General features: G+C 26.7%; 2 protein-coding genes across 17 annotated transcripts in view; one reads left to right on the top strand and one right to left on the bottom strand.

Annotated features, from left to right (window-relative positions):
- The window catches only part of LOC114127428 (collagen alpha chain CG42342), a 103,644-nt gene extending 80,413 nt beyond the window's left edge, over positions 1-23,231 (top strand). For 12 of the 16 annotated variants that reach the window (XM_050201751.1, XM_050201752.1, XM_050201759.1 and 9 more), the window contains 16 exons: positions 967-1,043; positions 2,145-2,234; positions 2,941-2,985; positions 3,143-3,175; positions 4,936-4,974; positions 5,051-5,096; positions 5,165-5,217; positions 10,809-10,853; positions 10,969-11,019; positions 15,562-15,588; positions 15,804-15,857; positions 16,029-16,055; positions 19,199-19,234; positions 20,969-21,103; positions 21,269-21,475; positions 22,676-23,231. In XM_050201751.1, coding sequence (XP_050057708.1) covers positions 967-1,043; positions 2,145-2,234; positions 2,941-2,985; positions 3,143-3,175; positions 4,936-4,974; positions 5,051-5,096; positions 5,165-5,217; positions 10,809-10,853; positions 10,969-11,019; positions 15,562-15,588; positions 15,804-15,857; positions 16,029-16,055; positions 19,199-19,234; positions 20,969-21,103; positions 21,269-21,445 — 935 coding nt within the window. In that variant the 3' untranslated portion in view covers positions 21,446-21,475; positions 22,676-23,231. The remainder of the gene's footprint in view (positions 1-966; positions 1,044-2,144; positions 2,235-2,940; positions 2,986-3,142; positions 3,176-4,935; positions 4,975-5,050; positions 5,097-5,164; positions 5,218-10,808; positions 10,854-10,968; positions 11,020-15,561; positions 15,589-15,803; positions 15,858-16,028; positions 16,056-19,198; positions 19,235-20,968; positions 21,104-21,268; positions 21,476-22,675) is intronic. The other 4 variants (XM_050201766.1, XM_050201754.1, XM_050201760.1 and 1 more) reach the window with 4 other exon arrangements.
- Positions 23,232-24,421: 1,190 nt separating this feature from the next.
- Positions 24,422-26,598, bottom strand: LOC114126870 (peptidyl-prolyl cis-trans isomerase NIMA-interacting 4). The gene is made up of 4 exons (XM_027990916.2): positions 26,452-26,598; positions 26,196-26,371; positions 25,542-25,661; positions 24,422-24,709 (listed from the first exon to the last, which is right to left on the bottom strand). Exons 2-4 carry the CDS (start codon positions 26,301-26,303, stop codon positions 24,551-24,553), a joined length of 387 nt encoding a protein of 128 aa, XP_027846717.2. The 5' UTR covers positions 26,304-26,371; positions 26,452-26,598; the 3' UTR covers positions 24,422-24,550.
- Positions 26,599-27,598: the final 1,000 nt, after the last annotated feature.

Raw genomic sequence — 27,598 nt, forward strand, 5'->3', positions numbered from 1 at the left:
TGACGTAGGCTACGATAAACGTTTGTGCAACTATAGTTCTGAAAACCCTGTGCATGCTTTTATAGTACATACATACACACATACATGTGCGTGTGTGTACGGGGGCGGATATTAGTTAGTGGGAAGACGATGGTGGTTGATACTTCCTTCTTAAATACAATTTCAAAGACATTTTTTTTTTGACTACGAATTAATTTATAAAAATATGTAATAATTTTTATTTTGGTTTTCGATAATACATCTACAATATTTTGTATAGAAAGAATTCATAATCATCATTAATAGTCATCATCTATAAAAAAAAAAAAAAAACTTAAAAGTGGTAGACATATCTGTATTTTATCCGTTAGAGCATTATTGTAAAAGTGGATTTTTTAACTTCCTATAGTCCTTTACCAGTCTATATATCACATCTACGCATTTCGTTACCTAATTGATATGTATACGACCATTTATTGTTTAATGTGTGCATATTTTGTGTATAATAGTCGACACCTCTTTTTTTCAATTCTAGATCCGCCCCCGCGTGTGTATGTGTGGAGCAAGTTGTGTAGTTAGTACGTGTTATACGCCTGTGTATGTATATGTAGTGATGTAGTGTATAGCGATTTTTTTTTGTTTTTTTTTTTTTTTGCACGTGGTAGAAGATTACGTACTTATAATATTATACCTGTACGCGATGTGTTATATGTATTATATTTTATTTTTATGTATATTATTTATATTACCACGTAATGAATATTTTATACCTATGTATATATCGATAAAAATTGTGTGTTGTTCACATATTATCGTTTTCTAGCTCTACGTTACTTTATTTTATTACTATTACTACTACTATCGTATTGTGTACAATAATAACATGGCTAGATTTTATTATATTATGATATTGCTTAACGGTTTGTCGTTGAACTGTGTCAAATGGTCTTTTGTTTTTTTTTTCTATAATCACCTGCTATTCTCCAGGATTACCAGGTCACAACGGCACGGACGGTATCTCGGAACCAGGTTTACCGGGACCCCAAGGACCTCCCGGCCTGCCAGTAAGTATAATATCATACTCACAATTTGCTTACATCCGCTTGCCTGAGCGATAATACATGATTTTAATATAGTCTTCCGCAAACGAAACTCGTATAATTGAGTAGGCGCTCGGTGCCGTCACTCGAACTGACAATTCAGAAAAGTTCGCTCGACTGCGTCGCGATATAATAATATAATAAGTATTATGATATTATATTTAATATTATTTAACCCGTTACGATAACAGTAATTTACTACTTCGATGCTTTTCATTCCCTCGCGCATTCCAACTGTCCCTTCAACCCTGCGTGCACTTTTAGCTTGATGTCTAGGTATATACTCCGACCTAAATCGTCATGAGATCGGTATAGAAATCCCTCTTCCAGCACTTATATATTATTATATATAAAATACATGTTATTATAATAATAACTCGCTCATCATTTATCTATGTGATGTGGATCAACCGATAATGATGAGTAAAATGATTCCTACATTTAATATTTTATACCATAATACGCATCTGACTTGGGTCGGATAAAATGCCAGTCTAGTTGTTTCAATGGGTTGTTTAATAACAGTAGATTTAAAAATAACACATCCCGAGCTTTATTATAACAAACAATTGGAAAGCTCGCAAATATATTTTATTTTGTTCAACGATTTTTTAACGATTGACTTAAGCTGCGTAGATATGTAGTAATATTGAACAATTCGTTATAAGTTCTATATGTTCTATTCAAATAATTTTATTGAACCAAATGTGCAGCCGCGATGATGTCGATTTATGTATACCGACTTTACTGCAGCGTTCGAGATTACTCTTTAGGTATTAATAATATTTTATGTACCATCTATTATTTTAAAACACAAAACGCATTATCGTTCACTACGAAATTCGATAATATATTTGCACACCTAATTTCTATAATAGGCACAATTTTGTTGTCAAAAACCATTGTATTTAAATACGTGCGTTTATAATATAATACCTATTGTAATAGTAACAGATCTATATTATATATATTTACTCTCGATTCCGAAATTTTAGACCATTTTGTCATCTAGAGTACTGTTACTATTCAATTCCATCATTAAATAAAAATTATTGTTATTCATAGGGCACATCGGGTCCTAAAGGTGAAAAGGGAGATTATGGAGACATTGGACCTCCTGGTTTGATGGGACCTCCTGGCTTACCGGGTCCACCTGTAAGTATATATTTTATCTGTTTATCAATAAAAAATAATAATTAACATTTATTATCATAGTATTGTAAAGTTCTCGTTAACATAATATTATTATACTTCGAAGTTGTAAGAACTAAGAAAGTAATAATTAAAAATAACTTTCTAGATTTTGTATTGCTTTTGGTCAAAAGTATCTAACTGATATACAATATGCATATACATACCTAATATATGTATAGGTACAATTATAATTCTAGTGAGAGTTTATAATCTGTTATTTTTATAGTAAAATATTTTGTATTTCATAGCATTTAACGAAAAGAGAATATTCTTGTTATTGAAAACTTGCAATTCTAAACATTTACCAAAATATAATATATATAACTAGTATATTATCTTGCAATAGACACCGAATTCACTTATATATTATATTGACATTTAGACAATATTCGTGTACTTATAATAATAAAAATAATTATAGTTTTTCGAATACAAAAAATCAAATTTTTATTTTAATAATATGATGTGATAATAATAATGTGATTTAGAATACATAAATAAAAATAAAAATTGATAATAAAACCACAATAGTGATTTTTTTTAGATTTTTTTTTTAACGATGAAAAATATAATTGTGTGCAATGTGGCATGTTTAGTATACATACGTACAGTTATGTTTTTTTGTAATTTCGATAAGCGTATAATAATGTAAATTATTTTTTAACAGGGATATCCAGGTCAAAAGGGTGACAAAGGTGATAAAGGAGAGTCGGTAAGTACCAATACCTACGTTTATTAATAAAATCATTTAATCAACATAATAAATAATATTGGACTAAATGTTTTATTCTTGTGAATGATTTTTTGCGTGGAATTTAGTTTTGATGTATACCATAAATTGGAATTAAATGTTTTTATTTTGTTTTCAGAAATACAACAACAAGAAGATCAGAAGACGACAAGTGAGTGATGATTTTTACTCCTTATTTTATAATATATTATTTTTTCCTAAACGTTTAAAGAAACGTCCGTTATACTTGTTATATATATATATATATAATATGTATATAATGTATGTTCGTAAACGATATTTTTTCCACATGAAAACTGGGGGATAGGGGTCTACTTTTCGCATCCAAACTTTGCTCATAACTTCCCGAGAGCGAGACGAGCGTGACTTTTTTTTTCTTCGGCGTGTTTATAGTTCGCATCCTGTGACATTTTTTTGGCAACGTTTGTGCACATATTTCGAACAAACTGTGTTCTACGCGTGACGTGAAAAATTATGAGTTTTGTCCGTAGGCGTTAACCACTAACATGTTTTCCGTTCTCTGAGTCTGATCTGCTTTCGAAATTAATTAAAAAACTTATCGCAATCAACTAATGACTTTTGGTAGTTGTTAAAAAATTATTCATTCGCAGATTTCTATAAGAAAATAATATCCATACACATAAAAAAATAAAAACAAACGATTTTTTTCGGAATAAATACACCAAATTCATATAATATATATCACTAAAAAAAAAAAAAATAATCGATTTTAAAAGGTACTGATTTTTCCATAAACAGATTATGATAATATAATTTTTGAAAAACATTTAATGTTTAATTTTTATTGATTTTGTTTGTATTAAATCTAGGTACATAATTTATTATATTATTAAACGTGAGTGATGAAGTAAATACAGTATCAACCGAAACGGTCTCCAATAAATTCAGTGACTAATCCTGTTTTAGCGTGCATATAAAATTATATATACATTAGACACAATTATTTTTTAACTCATAGCAACTGCCATATGTATTTTTAAAATGTAAAAAAACTCGATTTATAATGATATATTAAAATAAAATTTCGTAACACTTGACCTTTTATAAGACATGCACTCGGTCTTATGACCAACGACATTTATGACACTCGACTTTATACGATACTTGTGACTGTATAAAACTCGTTGGTTCCTATGTGACCTACACATACAAGTGTATGTAGGTCTAACTAAAAATTCGCCTTAGACCCATCGAGTCAGACACTTTATTTTTACACGCGTTCGTTTAAAAAATAGAAATTTAAAAGTTTAAAATTGTTTTATATACTCTTGTTTTTTATCAGACGAATCTAATATTTTCATCAATAACGTATTAAAAAAAAATAAATAAATAATTGTTATTATTATATTATTATTATTTTTTTTTTTTAATAATGATTATTATTATTTTTAATATATTTTAGATTTTTATGTGAATATTAAATTTATTGACTTCTTTCGCTTCATAGCCATACTAAAAAATGTTACGTGTAAGTGTAATTCATTTTGTTTTACCTTTTTTTAAATTTCAATTGTTATTGCAACTTTGGTATGAACTATTATTATAAGTGACACTAACCTAAATATACGACGGTACTTGTTTGGATTTGAAGTGTCTCTTTAGGATCACAACAATTGAAAATTATAGTGTCGCATTTTTTTATTATTAGGTACCTACGCGTTAAGCTCTCTCTCCTCTGATCCGTCTCATTCTAGTAGTTCTCTTTGTTCCACGAAAATAATTTATATTCCATCTCCGAGCTTATGGAAACATGGTTCGTTTATTTTATTTTTAATTTTCGAAATCGGTCCTTGTGAAACTATCAATTTGTGTTCAGCTCTCAGAAACGCAATCAGCAATACCCATAATAATACAACATATGATATTTTGAATTGAATTTACTTTTTTCAGTTCCAAGGTGATGGCGCTTTCGAAACGATTAATGAACCGGTAAGTAGTATGTTGTTTTAAGCATTTTTTAAATTTAAAATCTAATTTTGTAATCATTTTTCTTTAATCCAAACAGCAGTTAGTGGGACCTCCCGGACCACCTGGACCACCTGGATTGCAAGGTACGTCCACACACGTTTTGTACGACTTGACAAAGGTACTAATTCAATGTTTTTTGTCTTTTAAATAGGCCCTCCTGGTATTAAAGGCGAACGAGGAAAAGACGGCGACAAAGGCGAAATAGTGAGTATTATTTCCGTTTTTTAAGTGTAAAATTATGCTGTTGTAACGATTCATTTATCGCAGTCATCCGTACGTTTATTAGTGTAATACATGTATGTTATACATTAAAAATTTTAAGTAACGTAAACTTTTGATGAATATAGAATATGATATATATTTTCACACGTCGCATATGACGCGTTGTAAACACTTTGAAACTGGCAACTAATTACAACCGCTGTAAGTGGTACAATATTTTAGGCACCTATTATATTATTATTATTATTACTAATAAGAGTATAAGGCTGAATAGACTTACAATAATCGTACTATATAAGTGTGCAATTAAATATAATAATTACTACCTAGTTAAGATAAAATGTGTGTTCATATTAAATAACATTTAACGGAGAATTAAATAAAAAAAAACTTGATGCGTGTTCACGCTATATACAATACGTAATGGAAACGTAATATAGGTATAGCGCTTAAATTATGTTTCCAATAACAGGTAATTGGCTGACAGCTGACAGGTTATTCGGAAAAAGAAAATTAAACCAAAGTTTTTCTTCCCAACCGGATATTAAAATGTCAGGGACAAATTGATTCAATGTTTACTATTTAGTTACCTAATCTAAAATCTTTGTCAGATATCGACCGACCCAGATGGACTTTTATAATATGCCACTCACGTAAACACGTCATCTGCAGTGTAATGACTATTATATAATAATATTATGATCTTTTATTGAAGGTGGAATATCTAAATCGCGTTTACTCGTGTATAGGATTCTATTTGTTGGCAATGCAAGAAGTCCTTATAAAAAACTTAATTGTTTTAGGTACTTTTCCGAAAAAATATTAAAAATTTATGAACAAGATTGTGGAAAGAATAAATGATTTTGTATAAATTATGACTGATTGGAGTAAATAATAATATTATTATCGACTTTGTAACGCGAGGTACATATTATATTGTTATATTTTTACGAATAGTGTTCGAATTATATAATTTATCCTGTGGTGTGTAATAATATTATACTACTTCAGTTGGCATATGTTATCAATATATTGCTTATACGTTTATCAAATATTCAGGGTAATTTAAATGTTAGAAAAATTAAAAAGTTTATAGTTTATGTGAAATATATTTACGTCGTCCATGTTCTTGCGTTTAACGAATTTCACGCGTATACAGGGCAAACAAGTAACCATAAATATTTTGGAACATTTATAAGTTTTATACATATATTTATTTTACTTCACCACGATCTATTTGAAATAATAGTGCGTGGATTTTTTTTTCAAAGTATGATAAATATAAAGCCCTAAATACACCAAGCATGATATTATAAAGTACAAATACATACCTATATAAAAAATAATATGATAATACTGAGGTATACTTAATATCTTATTAAAAAAACAAAATCGTCCTAATATTTCTGTACACAAACACACACATACAAGTCTCTCGTCCGGGTGTTATTATGTATACGTGTGCAAGCGTATTAAAGTTAATGTGTATAATCCGTTATTTTATGTATATGTATGGAATTTCATATACGTTAACGCTTTAATACCTAAGTCCTGCGGTCCATAGTTTATACTTTGTGTGTGTAATATTTAAATATTAGTTATATACAGCGTTCGTCTAAAAAAAAAAAAAAAAATCAGAAACCTTCTCTATTTGTGTAATTTTTAACAATATTATAAATATTATATGAGTAGTATTATTCGTATGATATTGATTATTATCGTGGCAATATCTTTGATAACCACATAAATAAAAAAATATTTAATATACGAATAGGTATGAATTTCATCGGCCATATCGGATAAAAAATTAAATTACATGAGATAACAGAAAGGATTATACATCGATTGCACCTATCGATTTTAAAACATCTAACAAAAAATTATTATTGTACACAATAAACTTTATTTCACATTTAAGTATGTTTCAGAAAAATAGTTATATTTATATGATTTTGTATGTTATTTAATCAGTAATCTCTTATAATATTATATTCGATTATTTTTGACTATAAAACTATGTTTAGACAAATATTTTTCCAAAATAAATATTTGTAGTATTGTTCTGTTTTTTATCTGTATCTATCGTGTATGTATTCATATTATACATTGAATTTAGTTGTTTTAAAATCGTCTTTAAAAATCAATTTGTAAATTGTTTAACAAATACATGATTTATAGTTATTTTTACGCAGTGCAGTTTATGCACACTTTTTTCATTTATCGAAAATTCACTTGCACAATGCAATATAGATAGTACAAAATATTCGATACAATTGAACAACGCCAAGTGTACATATTCGTATAATGTAGTATTATATGGACCGCAGTCGGTGAAGTACATAATATTATATTGTGCAACGTCAACGTGCACAATCGACCACGAAGATCGACGAGGCAAGAGGGTCCATCGTCCGGCATTATTCCACTCACGATTCGCGGAGGGTTGACTTATTCTGCGATTGCATATTTTTACCGTCCGATTTCCCAACGGCCAAACGTCGTGGTGATAATAATTTAGTTTCGGACACACGCGCATTGCTGCAGTAATAGTGCACAGCTTCCTGGTCGACGGAAAATCGATAGCTACAATAATAATGTGTATTATAATCTCGCAACGTTCAGATAGTATAAAGGTTCCAATGGTGTACTTAGAATATCCATCATAAAAAAATATATATACAAAACGCAATACAATACACCGTTTTTATGACCGCCCAGCAACTATCCACGTCGCGGTAATCCCATCAAACGCTAAATATTTAAGGCGATTATTGCATCGCGAAATGAGCAACTCAATTATATCACTCGGCGTTGCGAGAATATTACATTTACAAAACCGTTATAAATTTGTTATTACTTTATATTTTATGTCTGTAAATATTATGTAGGTATTATACTCGTACAACTCTATATAGGTAGTGAAACAAACTTATGTAAGTAGTATTATAATAAAATATAAGGCACTCAGACACTCAGTAATATTGATGTTATATAATATGTAGGTATTCAATATGGATTATTTCAATTTCTACATTTCTTTATAATTTTAAATTATTATTAATTTTATTTAGGCAGTAGCAGTCGATATAATACAAAAATTATAATAACTAATAAACGATAATATATTTTTAAATTTCACATTAAAATTTAATAAATTTAATTTAGCATAGCTACTTTGGTTATGATAAAGATAAAACATTGAGAACTGAAAAATGAGATGTAACAATACTATAATAGATGTTTTGCCACAAAGAATGCACTTGACAATGTGGTTATTCATTTTTACAATACATTTAAATGTATATGCTTAAACTGATTTATTATAATTCTGTTTCAACTTAAAATAATGAAATAGTAAATATTATTATTCAATTGTAATTTAATTGATAATAACGGTTACCGGTATTTTGCCCGAATCAAAATTCCCGAATAGTATTTTTCCCGATAGTCCGAAAATCCGAAACCTATTTTCCCGAACTCCTTTTTCCCGAATCAAAATTCCCGAATGAACTTTTTCTCAAATGGTATTTTACCCGAAAACTCGAAACCTTTTTTCCCGAATCTAATTTATAATACATATAAAAATAAAAATGAATTAATAAAATTAATAATACTCAACTCTCGGTAACTCGAACCTTGATAACTCGAAATTCTCGATATCTTGAATAATTAATATTCCCCTTCAAATAACAAAAACACTTAATATTTAAATGACAAATTTTCATTTATGACTTGTTTTGTAAAATCTGACCGTTTGAGTCAACTAAATATTTGTAACTACACCATTGGTAACTTCATACAACAGATTTCAGTTTAATTTTATGTCGTCTGTTCGTTGAATCATTTATGTATGTGTAACAATGTTAATACAGTGGTTATTATAGGTCAAAAAGAAAATTTACAACATTACCTACCTATCACTTACAGAAAAATGAACTTGCTTAAAATTATCGAAAAAGAAGAAAAGAAAAATCTGAAATAGCCAAAGATTTTGTAATTCCAGCGAGTACATTGTTTACAATAATAAAAAAAATGAAGATGATATTTCAAAAATCTATAATTAATAAATTACATTTTTATCTTTATTTTAACTCTCTGAAATTATGTTTATTAATATGGGTTCAACAATGCCTTGACAGAAAAATAAGAATATAAGAAAACATTTTTTTATTTTTTATTTCTTGAATGTGTAAAAATTATTAAAAAATAGAAACATACTCTTTAAAAGTTTTTGACTACTCGAAATTTTTGATAATTCCAATTTTTTTCCCCTTGAATTTCGAGTTATTAAGAGTCGACTTTAATATAATAATTGCCGTAATTTAATATTTTAAAATCGATAAATTATAATACGTATAAAGTATAAGAATGAATTAATAAAATTAATAATAACATAATAAATCCTGTAATGTAAGTACTTAATGTTAAATATTATAAAATCTGTAAATAATAATATGTATAAAATATTTTTTTTCGAAAACAATAACCGTCGGGAAAAAGGTGTTCGGGATAACAGGTTTCGGATTTTCGGAATTTCGGGAAAAACGGCGGGTACCATTGATAATAATTATTTTTAGATAGTGATAAGCCAGGATGATTACCTACTGCCTACTGGTTACTGATAGTGAACAATGGTATCGATAGAGCGTTTACCTTAAAGAGTATTTACTATAGGGATTACTTACTATACATTGTATAATATCATCTACTACTATGACGAAAACGAACAAATAGCTCAAAATGAATGTACGATTTGCATATTATTACGAATTAAGGATAAATTTCTGTCATCGTTTTGGGTCGACTAGACCTTTTGAAAACGGAACTCATTCATTAACGTCTGACGTCTAGTTTTGATATTATTGTACCACAGTCACTCACCATAAGCTATTTAATCAGTCGATTACACCATTTAACTATTAAATAAATTTACATCGCAACCTAGCGTGTTTACGACAGTTATTTTGGAGTACTATACATACAGTCTAATAATATTATAATGTATACGCAAGCAACAGGTTAGAAAACGATTGATCCCCACGATAAAAGATTTGTATTAGAATTTTATTTTCTTATAGAATATAAGTAGAGTAGACGACTGTTTGAAACACATTATTTTACATTTTTATGGCGTCTTAAATACAAATTAGTATAAGTGAATAATATTATATTATTCGTATGCTGGTTTTGTTTTTAGTTTTAAATTTACGATTCGTCAAAAACTAGGGAACCGTAAAGTTACTTATGTTATGCATAATGCATTACAAGAATTAGTTAAGAATTTTAGATATTTATTTAAACATGAAAAAGGTTCTATAAAGATATTACTATTATTTCAAGTTAATTTTGTATTACATCTTTGTATAACTTATAATAATATATTTATAACTATATTATGGTGTTCATTATAAATATTAATAATATAAGCTTTTTGGAACAAAACAGAGAGAACACTTTTAAACGGCGCTGAACTGTGGAAATAATAAAATATCGAAAAGTGGGCTTTGAAATAACTATTGGGAAATAATGCGATCGCGTGCGACAATTGTTTTAATCGTTTTATATTTTTCTAGGGTGAAAAAGGATCCAAAGGCGATCCCGGCCCGATGGGTTTACCCGTAAGTACCGCAACTATTTTCGAGCCAATTATAGCTCTACTACAATGTCATTATTATTATGCGCAGTATACTAAAATCGAATTTCTCCTGTTTATTTTATTATATTTACACATAGGGCCCCATGGGACCAAGAGGAGATTCAGTTCAAGGAAAGACCGGCCCGGCGGTAAGAAATCCGTTATAACTATAATTAATTTACATAATAATATTATAATACGAGTCATATGGTTATATTATATTAATAGCTGATATACATATAAACTCGTTTATCATATTTTTTTAGTAATTAACATTACACCTTAACATCTCTAAGGTTGATAAAAAATAAAATGCTTTTTCTACAGGTTTAAGGCAGTATTACTTCTTAGACGCGTTCAAAAACACTAACATCCGTCTTATAAATTAAACTACTTTTTAGACTAACTATATAAATACTTAATATATTATTATTTTTCAAATCCTTTATTATATAAAATAATATACGTATATCACCATTAGAGTTTTAACTAACCTTTTTTTTTTTTTAAACAATTTTTTTTTAATATTTAGTCTTATGCTGTACCCACCTATATTTATTAATGTTATAAATAATAATTAATACGTTTTGTAGTTATTTCTTCCCCGCCATCATATTTATATACTAACATGCGAAATATAATATTACTATAATTTAAGCTACGATATGTATTTATGATTTTCGTTTTTTTTTCAACTTATAATTAATTTATAAAAAAGATTTTTGAAAAGACGTGTAAATATTTGTTTTTCGTCAAAAACAAGTTAAACCTCTGTAAATGATAAAATAATATTATTATATTCATTTTTTTTTATGAAAGCGACATTATTATAATTTACGAAACAGATCGTAATATGTAACTGAATGTGTTTTTCGGCCAAAAATATTTTTTATAAGTTTATTTTATTTTGTTTTATTTTTTTTTTTTTTTTGTATATAGGTACCTAATGTCCAAAATCCACCTAAATGGCAGTGGGGCTAAAACGATACATCACATAATAAATACACACCAAAAACACACACAAACACACACATACACAAACAAAAAAATTCGTAATTTTTTGATTTTAATAATAACTAATAATATTTTAAGTATTACGTTAAATTAAAACGATTTTACAAAACTATGTTTTTTTCCGGACGCCATGGAGAATGGAAAATTTTCGATTAGAAGATGAATAATCAAACTAAAAAATCGATGAACACTAATTATTAACATCTTTTTAAGTTTTCATATTAGTCACATGTCGATCGATTATTTATATCAACTGACATTTGACATTATCAAGTATACGATACACGTGCTTTAAACCAAACGCATTGCGCTGACGAGTAATGATTTTGGTCGGTTTTGCCAAATGATTTGTTGAACTCGTTGATTGCGTCACGCCCGCGTGTTTACTCGATTTACCTAACTCCCACGTACCCGTCCGCTATTCATGCCAAAGTTTTTCTACCTTAAACTCTATTCAACGTCTCTATATATAATTATAGTAATGGACAGACACGTTTTTTCCCCATACTTCCATACAACTCCGATATGTGGTGGTGTCGCGAATGCGATTTATCTATAAATTTTATTCGACAAAACACAATAATATTATCAATCGCCTAGACTCAACCGATAATACAATATTATTAGAGTTCGTAGTTTTCTGGATTCGAGTATCGTGTTATTGCGTCATTTTCGTAACCGATATTGTAAAACAAAAATATTTATGATAATTTTTTTTCAGTGAAGTTCTTTACAATTTCAATAATTGTTTGTAACCTACCATCCTACACCACACCATAATTATTATGATTGATATCATATATATTTAAGTAATTTGTAATTTTTTTTTTTACATAACTTGTATATACAATTATAATATATTATATACAATATAATACAATATACATACAACATTATGTATCATATATTTTATATAGGTATATATATAAATATATGGTATACTTACTCTTCCGCGAGATGCTTTACGTAAGAAACGGAAATGAATTAAAAAAGTTTTTCGTTTGTACATAATTTATGAGTAATACATACCTATACAGTATACTCTTAATGGTGTATTAGGGTTCAACATATATAATATATAGTATCGTCTTTGAATGAGTATTAAAACAAAATTAAGGTGAAAAATATTATAAATGTATACCATAATATATATATGTATTGTGTAAGATCTATATTATATATTCATCGATAAATTATTATTATTATAATTGTAAACATATTATTAATTTATATTATATAGCTATCTTTTATTACGACATTTGCGTGTAAAATTACATTTTTTCTTTAATATATTTGATTCGAAATATAACGATACTATTTACGATTTTAACTACTATGTATATTATATTAAGTGTATTGTATTATGTTAAATTTTTACTTATAATAAATGTAATATTAAGTGAAATGCCTCCACTTTTATATTAATTTAATGATTGTGGTATAATATTATAGTAAGTGCGGTTTTCATGTATATGCATCGTCGAGAATGTCACGAATAATAATTGCAGATCCGTGAGTGCACCGCAATAAAATGCACGTTGTATGTTATTTTTCTTATTTTTATCTTTTCCTATGCAGTGCGAGTGCATCATATCGTAAATAGCTGCAGCGTGCCTGTCGGAAATATTAAAATAGCTATTATGTAATATTTGCAGACAGAGGGATTTTAAGAAAATTGGTAAATTGAAAAATGTGTTTGGTGAATTTAAACAGAATAAATTACTTGTGTAGGTTTACTATGTATTTATCTTTGGACCATTATAATATTATTTAAATGATTATGGTTGAAATTCGTTAATGATATTCCTCATACACATAGTAGGTTCCTATATTATATTATATTATATTATTATATTATTCTATTTCATCAGAAATTTTACAGTCAATATGTTATTCAATATTTGATCGAAAGGAAAATACTCCACCAAATGAATGTTGATTGACCTATACAGCCCCTAAAATTGTATATTGTAAAGGCAAATCCAATTGATGAGAGTAACAAAAATTAAAAATTAGAGCTTCCAATTTATACGTTACACGAACGTCATTAACGCAAAATATCTTACATTTATATATAATATATATATATTATATATTATATATATATATATTATATACCTACTATGTTTAATACAACAATACATTTTGATTAAAACGAAACGGAATATAAACCATTCCATTATTACAATTTATATAATCTAAAGGTTATCGGTACTTTGACATAATACGAGTACGTCTTAAACTACAGTTAAATAATATGTTTGGTAAAAAATATAATAAATTGCAATTATTTTTTCTTGTTTAAAATTCAGCTTGTTCAGTTATTATGACTATATGTTTTTTTTTTAATATAAAATAATTAGAGATAGCTGTTTGAAAATAGTAATAATAATTTTAAATGTATTGCAAAAAATGTCTTATTGTTTGACTTTGTACTTTATTTATAAATTATACATGATATAATTCATAAAGTAAGGAAATAGGTACATATAGATGCTACTAGTAATTTTTTTTTAAATACCAATTTAATAATAACAACATTTTTATCTTTATTTTTTTATTTAAAATTTATTTTAAACGTTTCTCTTGAGACACTTGAGCCTATTTATTTAAATCTTTTTTATTTTATAAACAATATCAAAATCTAAAAACTGAGAAGTGTCCTTGTATACAATTTTACTGTAAACAACTTATGAAAGTACTAAGAACTATTTAATCATATAAAAGCATAATATATATTAAAAGTATACAGTTGGTCATGAAACTTTAAATATTTTATTTATTAAAAATTTAAATTGAATATGGTTCGTTTTACGTTTATACATTTAAAATAAACCATATTTATTGATAAAAACAATTTCTCGTATTGTTCTGAATAATAAGATATGAACGAATCGTGTGCTAAATTATTCAATGTTCATAACAAATTAAAGTCAAAAATTATAATAAATTATCCAAAGTCAAAATATATACAAACGTTTAGAATAATAATTTAAATAAAATTGATTGAAAAAATAATAATGTATTCAAATCGAGGGCGCATTAATTGCCCAACTTTAAATATTAAATATTCAATTATCTATTCGTTTCTTGAATACTATATAATGTTTTAAATTATTTTACAAAATGTGTGCTAACTAAAACGTATAGATAATATTTAATATTAAATAAAATATGTTAATAATAATTATATTTTGAGATCGACGTATATAAAAAATAAAATAGTACCTACCCATAAATTCCTAGTGAAATAATTTACGGTCTACGACGTAATTTGCTTTTAGAAACCAATTTAAAACATTTTATGAATACGTGGAAATCTGTAGTTATAAACTGCATCCGACGAGAACTAGAGTCCAGAGAATTTGTCAACAGTATAGTACACACACCAAACTAATACATATTTAATATAATACTGTATAATACTACAATATTTTCAACAGAATTCTCGATAGTCGTTAACTCGCACCCATCCATCATAACCTTTATAATATTTTAACGAAAAACCGATTTGTCGAATGCTGCATGCGTGCCTGCGGGGTGAGTACCTAATTAACCGTTTTTTTTTGTCATTTAATTTTTCGGCCTTCGTTCATCACTAACCATTATTTTGCAAAATCTATCCGTATCCCAAATGAGTATACGTGTTAATAAGGCTTTGGTTTTTGTTATTTTAGGGTCCTCCAGGACTGGACGGGATGAAGGTAATTATTATAATATTCATCAATTTAAATACCTAAAATACATCACACGCATAATACTCCCATCGGTTGGACCGTTATCATATTATATAATGTTGTCATTATGTTTTTTTTTTTTTTACCAAACATTATATTAATATTGTGTTTTAAAACTATATGTTACACCTTATACCTATTATGTTTCTGTCTCTCTATCGCTTTATCGCCTATATTTCTAGGGTGGTCAAGGGGAGCCCGGTACCAAAGGGGAACGCGGAGATCCTGGCCTGCCTGTATGTATGTCGCACATTATACGCATAAACGTATATTCTATATGATTATATATTGTGTTCATATTAATAATAATATGTATCCGTGTTTTAATATCTACGTTTGGTTTTTAATAACTAACGCGATTTTTGTAAGGAGAAAAAATACTTCCAGCTGTTTCTGTTCTGTTTTAGGGTACGGATGGCATTCCTGGTGGTGAGGTATAACATTTAAACTAAACAATATTAATTTATTATTTTGCTTCTATATAAAATTACGTTATGCGCCCAGCAGAAACCGTTTAAAACAACCTGGGAAACTTGTTCGTTCTTATAATGTCTATACTCTTCGTGGTAAACATCATTATGTTTAACAACAAATAATTTTCCTCTTAGTGCTAGATTTTCAATAAGCTTACAACATAAGAGGCAATAATATATAAGCGTATAATATATTATGTATTTTATATAGATCGATTAATACTGAAGTCTTGTAGTTCTTGAAAGAAATTAAATATTTTCTATTTTAACTACTATTTTTTTTCTTCAAATTATTGATATAAAAACGTATAAATTACTAATATTAGGTATATGCTGCAATGGCAGTGACTTGAAATATATCATAAGATATGAGATTTGTCAATGTAAAATAATTTTCTCAGTTAATTAAGTTTTTAAAATACTTTTTTTATTAATCTATTATTTATTATTGTTTTCCTCAAAGTAGCGTCTTGGGTTTTTAATATTTTTTTTTTTTTTAATACTTTCATACTTTCATATTTTTAATTTCTTATTTTAACGACATAATGCTCTTAAACTACTTTTGTGTATAATTGATTATTATTTACATAAACTTAAATATTATACAATTGGAGTAGAATTATATTTATTCAAAACGAGCCCGATTTTCAACTAATTTAGAATTTTGTTTTTTAGTAAATTCTCCAACATATTTTGAATAAGTTAAATATACGCTCAATTCTATATAATACCAATTACCATAGTTATTATATTTTTCTGGTGTTAAATAATACATATTATTTATATTTCGATAGTTTGAGTTATGTTATTGATTTATACAATATTATTTTATTAGAATATGAAAAATATAGAAATATTTAAAATGAAATTTCATATTTTGCTCGATTAAAATCAATTCTTCTTAACTGACTTCTTTTTTATTTAAGCGATGTTGTATCATATATTACACCTCAAAGTGCAATAAAATGTTTTAGAATACTTGAATAAATTTTAATTTTGACAATAATATTAATAAAATCAAATATTTTTTGAAAATATATACATCATTAAAAATTATCATACGAACATATTGGAAGAACAGTATTAGTTAAGCCTGTATAATATTATCATGTTTATAATCAGTTAATCGTGTTTAAACGGTTTCTACTGTAAATATTATGTATTGCCTTTATAATATTATTATATTAACTCTGTTTATAATTTTTCGAATAATCCTGATCACCCTAATTCACTAACATTACTGTCCAAAATCAATGATGGAATAAATCGTATAATACCATCGTTTTTATAACGCAAATAGCTACTGAATAAATGCATAATAGCATATTAAGTTTCAATTAGTTAACACTTAATCAGCTCACCTTCACTCGTGTACCCACAATAATCACACCATTCAACCCACCTTATGTGGTTACTCACATTAATTCTGATAAGTATAATTATTGTACTTGTACTCATATTGATTTTTTATCTCGGAATTAGTTTGATACAAACGCGCGTTTATGCAACAGAACCCGCAGATAGATGGGGGTAATATAAATGCCAGTATTATTATTTGTACTTAATAATATTTTAGCTAATCTTTGGTGTGTGAATTTTACGCATATATTTACATTCCTTTTTCAAGATTTCATAAGGGAGAGGGAGTAATAATAATTTACCAATAAGCAGCGGTATACGTAATCTGCAGAGGTTGTCTGGCCGTCATTTGCTATATTAGTTGTCATAGGGTACCTACTGCAATAGGTATATACTATACTTATGCATCATCATGAAGGTTGGACGAGAAAAAGAGCTCACCGGCAAGCTTTTGAGTAACGATTGTGAAACGAGGGTGGTCAATTATAGTAGAGAACACAATAGTTGGTATGTACACATATATACTCTATAAGTAATATGTGGGGTAGGTACATATACTGATATACTGAGGGGTAGATATAATATATAATATGTAGTATACGATACGGAACAAATTAGAAAACAGAATAGCCCTGGAGAACCGGATGAGAGAAAGAAAAGGAACACTAATCACAAAAAGGATCACCACGCAGTAGATGGAACACAGCTTGAAAATATATTAATAATAAAAAAAGTGAAGCTCGTACAATGGTAAGAGGGGGAATTTAAATTTTTTCACGTGTAAAAAGAACATTGTTATCAGGTTTTTAAACGATAAATATGTGAAATTAATTGTTATGAATCATTACCTATAATGGTGATATCATAATGTATTTTATACCTAACACTATAGTGCTGTTTTAAATAATTTCATAACCATCACGGTGAAAGTTTCTATATTCATTATAATATAATTTGATGATAAGATTGTTTCGTGAAAAAATCCAAAATCGTTTCGATTTATTAAAAGTTAAGATATTTTCAGTAGGTATTCGATCGTAGCGTAATAAGTTTACGTAATCATAAATTACCATATAATTTAGTCTTTTGGGAAAATTAAATAGGTAAATTCCAAGATCAAACTGACCGGCGCGCAAACACCCGTTTCCTACATAGTATAATCATTATGGATAAAAATATATAAATAAATAAATGTATAAAAATTGTCATTTCTACAAGTACAATAATTTAATACTATATTTTGTGTTCACTCCTCTTGAATGTGCATGCGCCGTCTGAATATGCATTTTTATACGCGGGTCTTATCGGTAAAAAGTTCGGTAAATTTACGTACATTTTACTTAGACGTCTATCGATTCAAAACGTTAATCGATATTCTTTAAATTATTGTAGTTTATTTCTAATACAAAATATATGTCTGAGTGTCTGACATATTTTAATAACTGTTATCAATTGTTGAATATCTTATTTCAAATTCTATGGCATATTAAATTAATTGTTAAGAAAATTCTTTGATGTAATATTAAAATATTTCACATAAGTATTATTGTATAATATTTGTATAATATATAACTCTAACTAAAATTGGTTACAACACGAATACTTGTGTTCATATTTATTGGTAAAATGTACGTACATTTTCTGGGTGGAATTTATCGGACTCGCATTCCTTTAAATTTATATAATAAGCGTTTGCAGATATAACGCAGCAGCGTTTTAATACCATCATGGCATTTGATTTTCAGGGTCCCAAAGGAGACAAAGGTTACAAAGGCGAACCTGTAAGTATATATATATAATATTATAATCTACTCATACAATATAGGTTAGGTTACGGGCAGGATTTGTTGACACAATTATTTCTGGATATCAGCTCATAATATATATATATATATATATATATATATATATAATTATAATTATATCTCAATAATTACATTAATTACAATAAAATATTAACAATTCAATACAAAAATCAACCTGAATAATAATGATAATAATAATAGTAAATTTTATAAATTAAAAATATAAAAAATATAAACCAAAAACATTCAAATGATCAAACCAGCTTCCTGAATAAAATAAATAATAATAATAACAACCTGCTCGGAGTTGGAATTTAAAGTAGAAGAGTGATTGAATGAAAAGTTCAAGGAGTTAAAAGAAATAACTAAGTTATGACGTTCTGTAGAGAGTGAAGAACAATTGAAAAGAATATGCTATAAATCGCAAACGCTTTCTTTCTTATGAAGAGTGCAAAAAGAAGTATCATTTAAATTTAATTTGTTGGCATATGAAGGTAAAATATATTTTTACTCAAGTAGAAAATTGCTTAATAAACATTATTAAAATCAAAAAAGGTTTTATGAAATAGTCAACAAATTAAAGTTAATTTATCTAAAAAGTTATTATTATTATTATTTTACTTATTTCATTACTTTCTAATGAAGCTTATAACTTAGTAATCCAATAATTTTTTAAAATAATATGTAAAATTCATATTCATACATCATCCATATAAAATTGTAGTTAAAACTAATTAATTAATTTTTTTTTTTTTTAATCACAGTGTAAATCAAGATTTTAAATAAAAATATATCTCTAATTTAAAAATATAATTGCTTAAACTACTACAGCTTTAGCATTAAATAAGAAGAATTAATAGTAGGCTGAATTAAATTTTACGGCAATCGTTATGTGACTCAGGTAATTAAATAAAATAAATTATCTTTTTGTAATTGAGGAAAGTTAATATTTTTATCCAACTCAACTTTTAACTTTTTGAGTTAATTATTAACTTAATTTTTGTTAATTTTCACTTAACTTAGCTAATTCAAGTTGATTACCTTTATTAAATTGACAACTTTTGACTATAATATATATAATAACATATATGAAATTTAAAAGTTATGATATTATATTACTCTAGAACACCGGAAGAAACATAACTGGACTTACGGAAAACATAAACTTTTGTTTAGTTTGTTAATGTAATAACACTCATTTATTGACTTTTGCATGTTGTGTTTTTGATAAAAATGATACCTCATATCTATATTATATGTTTGCAAAAGGAGTTAAATTTGTACTTTATCAATTATTATTTTTTGAAGTTTGTATTTTAAAAATGAATAATATATTTCTGAGAATGCTAATAATATCATGCAAATGTTTTATCATCTATAATATAATGCAATATTAAAATCTTACGAGTGACAATATTGTTTTTTCTCATATCTAAACTTAGTTACATTTTATAAATATTAATTAGTATTTGGTTCAATATTGGATAAATATATTAAAAATTTAAATGCTTAAATGTACTAGTAACTAGTAAATATAAATACGAGATTCATGTGTCATGATGAATTAATTATTTTTAAAAATTCAAAAATGTTTTGTGTGCAAACAAAATTAGACTGTTTATAGTAAACCATACTGATATACCGCTCGAAATCGTTCAATATATACTACAAAGGAATTTATTAAAACTAACGTGCATGCATCTGTTTTAGGGTCCGGTTGGTAAAAAAGGCCGGAAGGGCGATAAAGGCGACAAGGGCGATCAAGGAGTGCCGGGACTAGACGCACCGTGCCCCATCGGACTGGACGGATTGCCGTTACCCGGATGCGGTTGGAGACCGCAAAAGGTACGTTTTACGTGAACTTGTCACCGACACGAGACTAACATAGTTTTTATTTTCAACCCGAGTGTGATTTTGCATGACGCACTCGCTCGCGCGCATATCCATTTAATTTCTAATACTGTTTATAATAATAACAACTTATCGCTTTGTCCGTTGATTACCCAAAAGGAGCCGACGACCACGACGAAATCATACCGATCGCAGACCACCGTAGAACCACCAGCCGACGATTACGACGAGGGTGGTGGTGGTGGAGGCGGTGGTGACGAGGAAACTGGTGGCGATTATGGTGATGAGTACACCGACGAGGCGAACAATCCTTATGATGCAGCCGGGAAAAAATAACATATAACTATTGCGTTTGTCGTGTCAGAGGTGTGAATCGTATTGTTTTTATTAATATTATATTAATAACTAATATCACAATAATAATAAATAAATTTATTGCCGTTATATTATGATATTACTTATATACTTACGTCGGGTTCATATTATATTGTCCTAGGATTGTATATTATCATAACTCAAAAATGGTTGATGGAATTTCGTAGGATTGATAACGTTAATGTAACTTTGAGGCCCAAAATTAGATTTGAACAAAATAATAAATTTCAAATAATTGTTTTGTGTTTAGAACTCAGAACAGGGAACCTGCCATTTTTGGATTTTTATCGTATAATACTTTTTTTTTAGCGTCACAGATTATAATTAAATAAATAATGTGAACGTTATAATACGCTAGGTACATTAAAACTAATTATAAGAATTATTATTCTCAGCACTGACATTAAATTAAATATTTTATTTATATCAAATATCTGATGTTTCATGATAAAAAAAAAACTTATAACAAAAGTTCCATTTCAATATTTTAAACGATAAACAAATTAGTTCGATAACACAATTTTAAAATATATTACGCATTTACGCTTAACATATTACAATAAAATATAACGACATATTATAACAAGCCTATTATTGAACATTAAATTTTATAAAATATAAAATAATGCTTTGTAATGTACCCATATTGCCTATACATCGCGCCGTCTTACACATGATTATTTTTTCTTATTATATACGATGGAAATAAAATGAAAAAGCTTTTTGGCCTGGCTTTTGTCTATATGAAATCCATAAAAAGTTTGTATGTTATACTAATGTTAGTATGGCTATTTTGTTTTCATTACTTTAATAAACGTAATTAGAAAAATATCATATGTTCATACGTATTTTCCCGTGTGAACAATTTTTTTATAACGTTTGCGATAAAACTATATTCTTTTTTAAAATCATACTTACAAAATAACTCACAAAAACTATTGGTGAAAATGTTACAATATAACTCCTCCACATAAATATCTTAATAGTATTTAACTTATTAAGTTAGTGCTCAGTTTTGGATTTTGGTTAAGGGTCGTCTGTATGTTGTCAAATGTTAGGTATTTATTATTCGTTTGTAGGGGACTCGTTGAAATTGTCTTTATATTTTAATGTAATTCCACTATTGGGCTTAATTAATGACATATTCTAGGAGAAAATTCATAATATTTTATTCTTGATTATTATTTTCAGAAGTTCAACGTCAACGACAATAAACTGTTTTAAACCAAAGTTCGGTGTACATAAGATATATTATTGATCACCAACGACTTACGACAGGATCGTTGTGCACCGCAGATAATACGTCATTATGTTAATTACATATTTTAAGCTAAGTAAATGTAAATATATTTTATATGAAAACATATTTCTGTTCAATTCAGCTCAGCTGTTGCAATAGGAACCATGATTTATACAAATGAATGGATTTATTGTCTTTTTATCATGTTTATGTACAATAATTATATTCTGTCTTTAAAATACAAATCTGAAACTCTTTGTTGATTCCTACCTCCTTCCCCTACTCAAAATAAACTCAGTTCCTTGTCAGGTGACCATGAATACTGATGACCATCCATCAAAATCTGTTTGTTACTAATCTGTGTATATTATAATTAGGAATTTTACATTATGTTAAAATAATAATAGTTTTTGAGTAATATAATAATATTGTATTTTTGTATTGTATTCATAATTTGCTGTTTAAAAAATTTAATTACAAAAATAATATAACAAACCGTACAACTTACATTGTATTTTTTGCTACTTGTATTTGGGTATTTTGGTTTTTCACACAAACTATTTATTTATTACATACATGTGTAATAACATTTAACCTAAGACATAATTAATAAAATGTGAAATATAATATATTTTTTTAAATTAATTTGTAATTATGCATGGATTTAAAATAGAAAATCAAGTTGAATTAGTAAAATAATGTTTATATTTATCAAAATTGTGTTCATTTCATTAGGTTAAGATAAAATAGTATATTTAAATTGTCATTGAGAAGTATGGTGTACTACATATTAAATATATAAGAAAAAACTGTAATTATACCTACTTTATACAAGACAATCACTGTAATATTGCTAATAAATTATATATTTATACTAATAAAATAGTTTAATATTAATCAGTTTAACATCTGATTTCTATGTCCTATGCAAAGTAAAATCTTAAAAATCAAGTAATTTTATTATTTTGTACATACATTCATCATTTATTCCTTCATTTCAAATTGTTATATTATAATTATAATCATTAAAACGATCAGACAAAAAAAATAATTCTTTAAACATGACCTTTGGAAACTTATGTTAAATAAACTCTTGAAGTCAATAATGGTAAACAAACCCAATTGAGTTGGTACGTAACTGTACACAATTAATTATTTTACTTGTTTAATTTATACATTATTATTTTTTACCTATTTTATATTACAGGTATAACACAATTTAAGACATGTATTAAAAATAAAAACTATTTTTCATTAACTTACTCTTATTAAACTTTAATAATTTTGTCTTTATTGATCATAAAAATGTCAAGTAGTTCTCTGTGATGAAAATGCTGGAAACACTCCTTTAAGTAACTATCTATATAGAATGTAAAAAACTGATACTTAAATGCAATCATTAAAATAATACTTCAATAGATATGTTATTATAATGAATGGAAGCAAATTATTTAAGCTTAAAATAATAACTCAATAATTCCCAAATCTGTATCATTAATTAATTAATTTTTGAATATTTATTTACAATAGTATTGATTAATACTTATATGTAATATTCTTGAAATCTATGAACTTATTTTTCTTTAAATAATTTACAAACATTTATTGTATTTATAGTTTTGGGATTACTTCATGATAGAATACATTTTATATTGAATCAGAAAATAAATTGTGTCAGCAATAAAAAAGGCATGACATTTTGTAAATAAAAATGTATTTATATTGTACTTACACAGTTACACATTTTATATTTGCATATATAGTTTTTGCAAATGAACAGAAATAATCTTTAACATAGATCATGATGTAACAAACAACAAAAATTATTATTTTTTCCCTTCGACCATAATAATATGGTAACCAAATTTAGTTTTGACAGGCGGGTCAGTATAAACAGGATTGGCCAGACTTGATGTAGGTAGAGCAAATGCAGCATCTTGAAATGGACCAACCATTGAGCCACGAATCATCCAACCTAAATCACCCTGTAATTATTTAATACAATTATTAATTAACAAGGCAGTAATATAATAATTTCTATTATAAATATTATAGATAGGCACCAAGATATTGATCGTTATCAGTAAATAATATAATTAAAAATAAATTAATAGTTTAAGAGTTATTTAAAATTTAAACAAATAAAAATTATAACATTTTTACAATATAATAAGCAGCTGCAATAATCTGATTAATGTTTAGTATAACAAATCGTAAGTATTAAAATATAAGATAAGAAAAATAATTTTTGTTTGTGTCTAACGATATAGCATATAATGTGTTCATATGTATTTAATATGTATAAATTAATTAACAGCAACAAAATTATTAAATTAAATATCAATACATATGTAGAAATTCTACTGTTAAAATAATACTACTTAAACTCATCAAATTTAATTTAATGTGGACATACTATACATAAAGAATAAGATTAATATTGTTTTTGTCTAGGTATGTATAACATATTAACATTTGAGAATATTATGATACTATGAATAAAATATAGTAGGTATCATAAGACTATAACCATAAAATTCTAATATATAATATAATCAATGATTGTATCAATAATTTTATAAAAGAAAAAATATGTCTTAAACTTTTATTTTACTACAATTAAGATTAATATACTTCTATAAATCAATCATAATGCGGTAATATAAGTTTTCATATTGGTTTATACATATTCTTAAAATAAAAGCAGTTCAGTATACTAGTTATTCATATTTTATTATTAGGTATTAATATTATTAATCAGGGTAAAAATATGATTTTTCAATTAAGTTTATTAACTAATACTTAATTTAGACTTACACCTTGCCTAGCTTTGTCTTCACTGTATGTTGCAGCAATTTCATTAAATTTTGCACCTGCCTTAAGTTTTTCCATCGCTTCCAACACTTTTGACTGTTTTTCACATAAAATGTGTCTTACCTGAAATAATAATTTATCACATATTAAAAGATGAAGTTAAAAAAAAAAAAAGAATAATAAACAATTATTATTCTCCTTAGAAAGATATAATTTATTTTATTTAAATATTATTTCTATTTCTCTATATGCTATATAATATTATATCTAGAGTATCTATGAGTATCATATCTATGACACTATTCATATTTATTTTATTTTTATTTCTCAATGATTATATTATTGTGTATATTGTATCGTATGACATACACACCTGATATACTATTATAAGTCATATTACAGTTATGATGAATAATATAAGATATTATGGATTTTATTTGAATACTTATAATTATTTAAAAACCATAAACATAGTCGTACAAAAAGTAAAATTAGTATTTTTGAATATTATAAAAACAAAAAAAAAAAATCAGTGAATAAGTAATGTAACGTGTGTGACATAACTATTACAATGTTCAATTATTTACATTCTACTACTGAGCAAATAACATAAATTTAACACAATCTAAACTCTTAAGTTTATTCTGCAAAGCTTACTTTTACAGCTGATGAACCACCTCCTTTTTTATCCTTTCCTTTACCGTCATCATCTGCTTTGGGATTACTCTTGGGACCTTTGGCGTTAGCGTTTTTCTTAGGTGGCATGACAATAATATTTTAAAAATCAGTCTTTAAAGTGTTAATTGATTAATATTAACTTTTGGTTGCAATACCTAAGTGAGAACATACAATCTTAAAATTATAGAAATAATAAAATTAAAAAATATCATGCAACTAAGTGTTAAATACTTACAATATATTTTAAAAATGAATACAAAATAATAATATTTGTATTCAATAGCTTTTATGTAGTTTAGTCTTCAAGATGAAATTAGAGAAATATTTAAAAAAACGTCTTAACACTAAAACACTTTAAACTTAGTAAATTATGTTGCTTAAAATTGTGGTATTATCATAATTTTGCTATCCTTAAAATTGATAACGAATTTAACAGTGATAAGTGTTCCGAATGTAATCGTAAGATGCCGCTACAGTATCATTTTTGACTGAAAATTAAATATAATCATAATAATATCATCATTCATCACTTATGTACAACTACGATAATTATTATAAATGTCTTAATTCGTGCGTAAAACCATTTATTGTGGAATAATATCATTAGAATCTATTCTATAGTAATAAGTAGCCGCTTAGGTATAGACTCAACTTAATAGTTGCCAGTTGATATATTAGTATACCTAATATTATAATGTAATTTTTTTTCTTACTACATACCTAACAGTTATGTTTCATGAAGGGATTTAATTGTCAACTTCTCAGTTCTCACACGAGTTAAGTACCTACTTATCTACTTTACTTTCCAGTAACACAATAACAGTTGTATGAATTTGCATAATGTGCAAGTTATAGCCGTATCGATACTACAGGTATATTACACATTACATTATACTATTATATATAAAGTAAAAAATACAATTTCTAGTTTCGATCAATTAATTAATTTATAATTAATGATGTACAGTTTTAGATTTAATGAATAAGAAAAAATACTCCGATCTATGATGTCGTTACATATATTGCATAGTATTATAATGCAGATACGTACTTAGTTATACGTACACATTATACATAGGTACAGGCGGCCAAAGTAGGTATAATTATTACGCGAAATTAAGATAAGCAGTAGAGCGGCGTGTCGAACTGAAAATACTCCAGAGGCATATAACATATAGCTCGAGGACTCACCTCCCTACTACTCTAAATTAAAATAGGGGTTTTTTTTACCTAACCCCTTAAAACTTAAAAATTCTCTGAGGCAATCGCCTCTGAAATTACCCTTTGCCACGCCACTGGCATAACAAGCAATTGCCTAAAACATTTTTCAAAAGCGCCAAATTATTTTGTTTATTAAGTATAATATATTAATTATTATTCAA

The sequence above is a fragment of the Aphis gossypii genome, chromosome 2 (assembly GCF_020184175.1).
Source record: "Aphis gossypii isolate Hap1 chromosome 2, ASM2018417v2, whole genome shotgun sequence".
Lineage (NCBI taxonomy): Eukaryota > Metazoa > Arthropoda > Insecta > Hemiptera > Aphididae > Aphis > Aphis gossypii.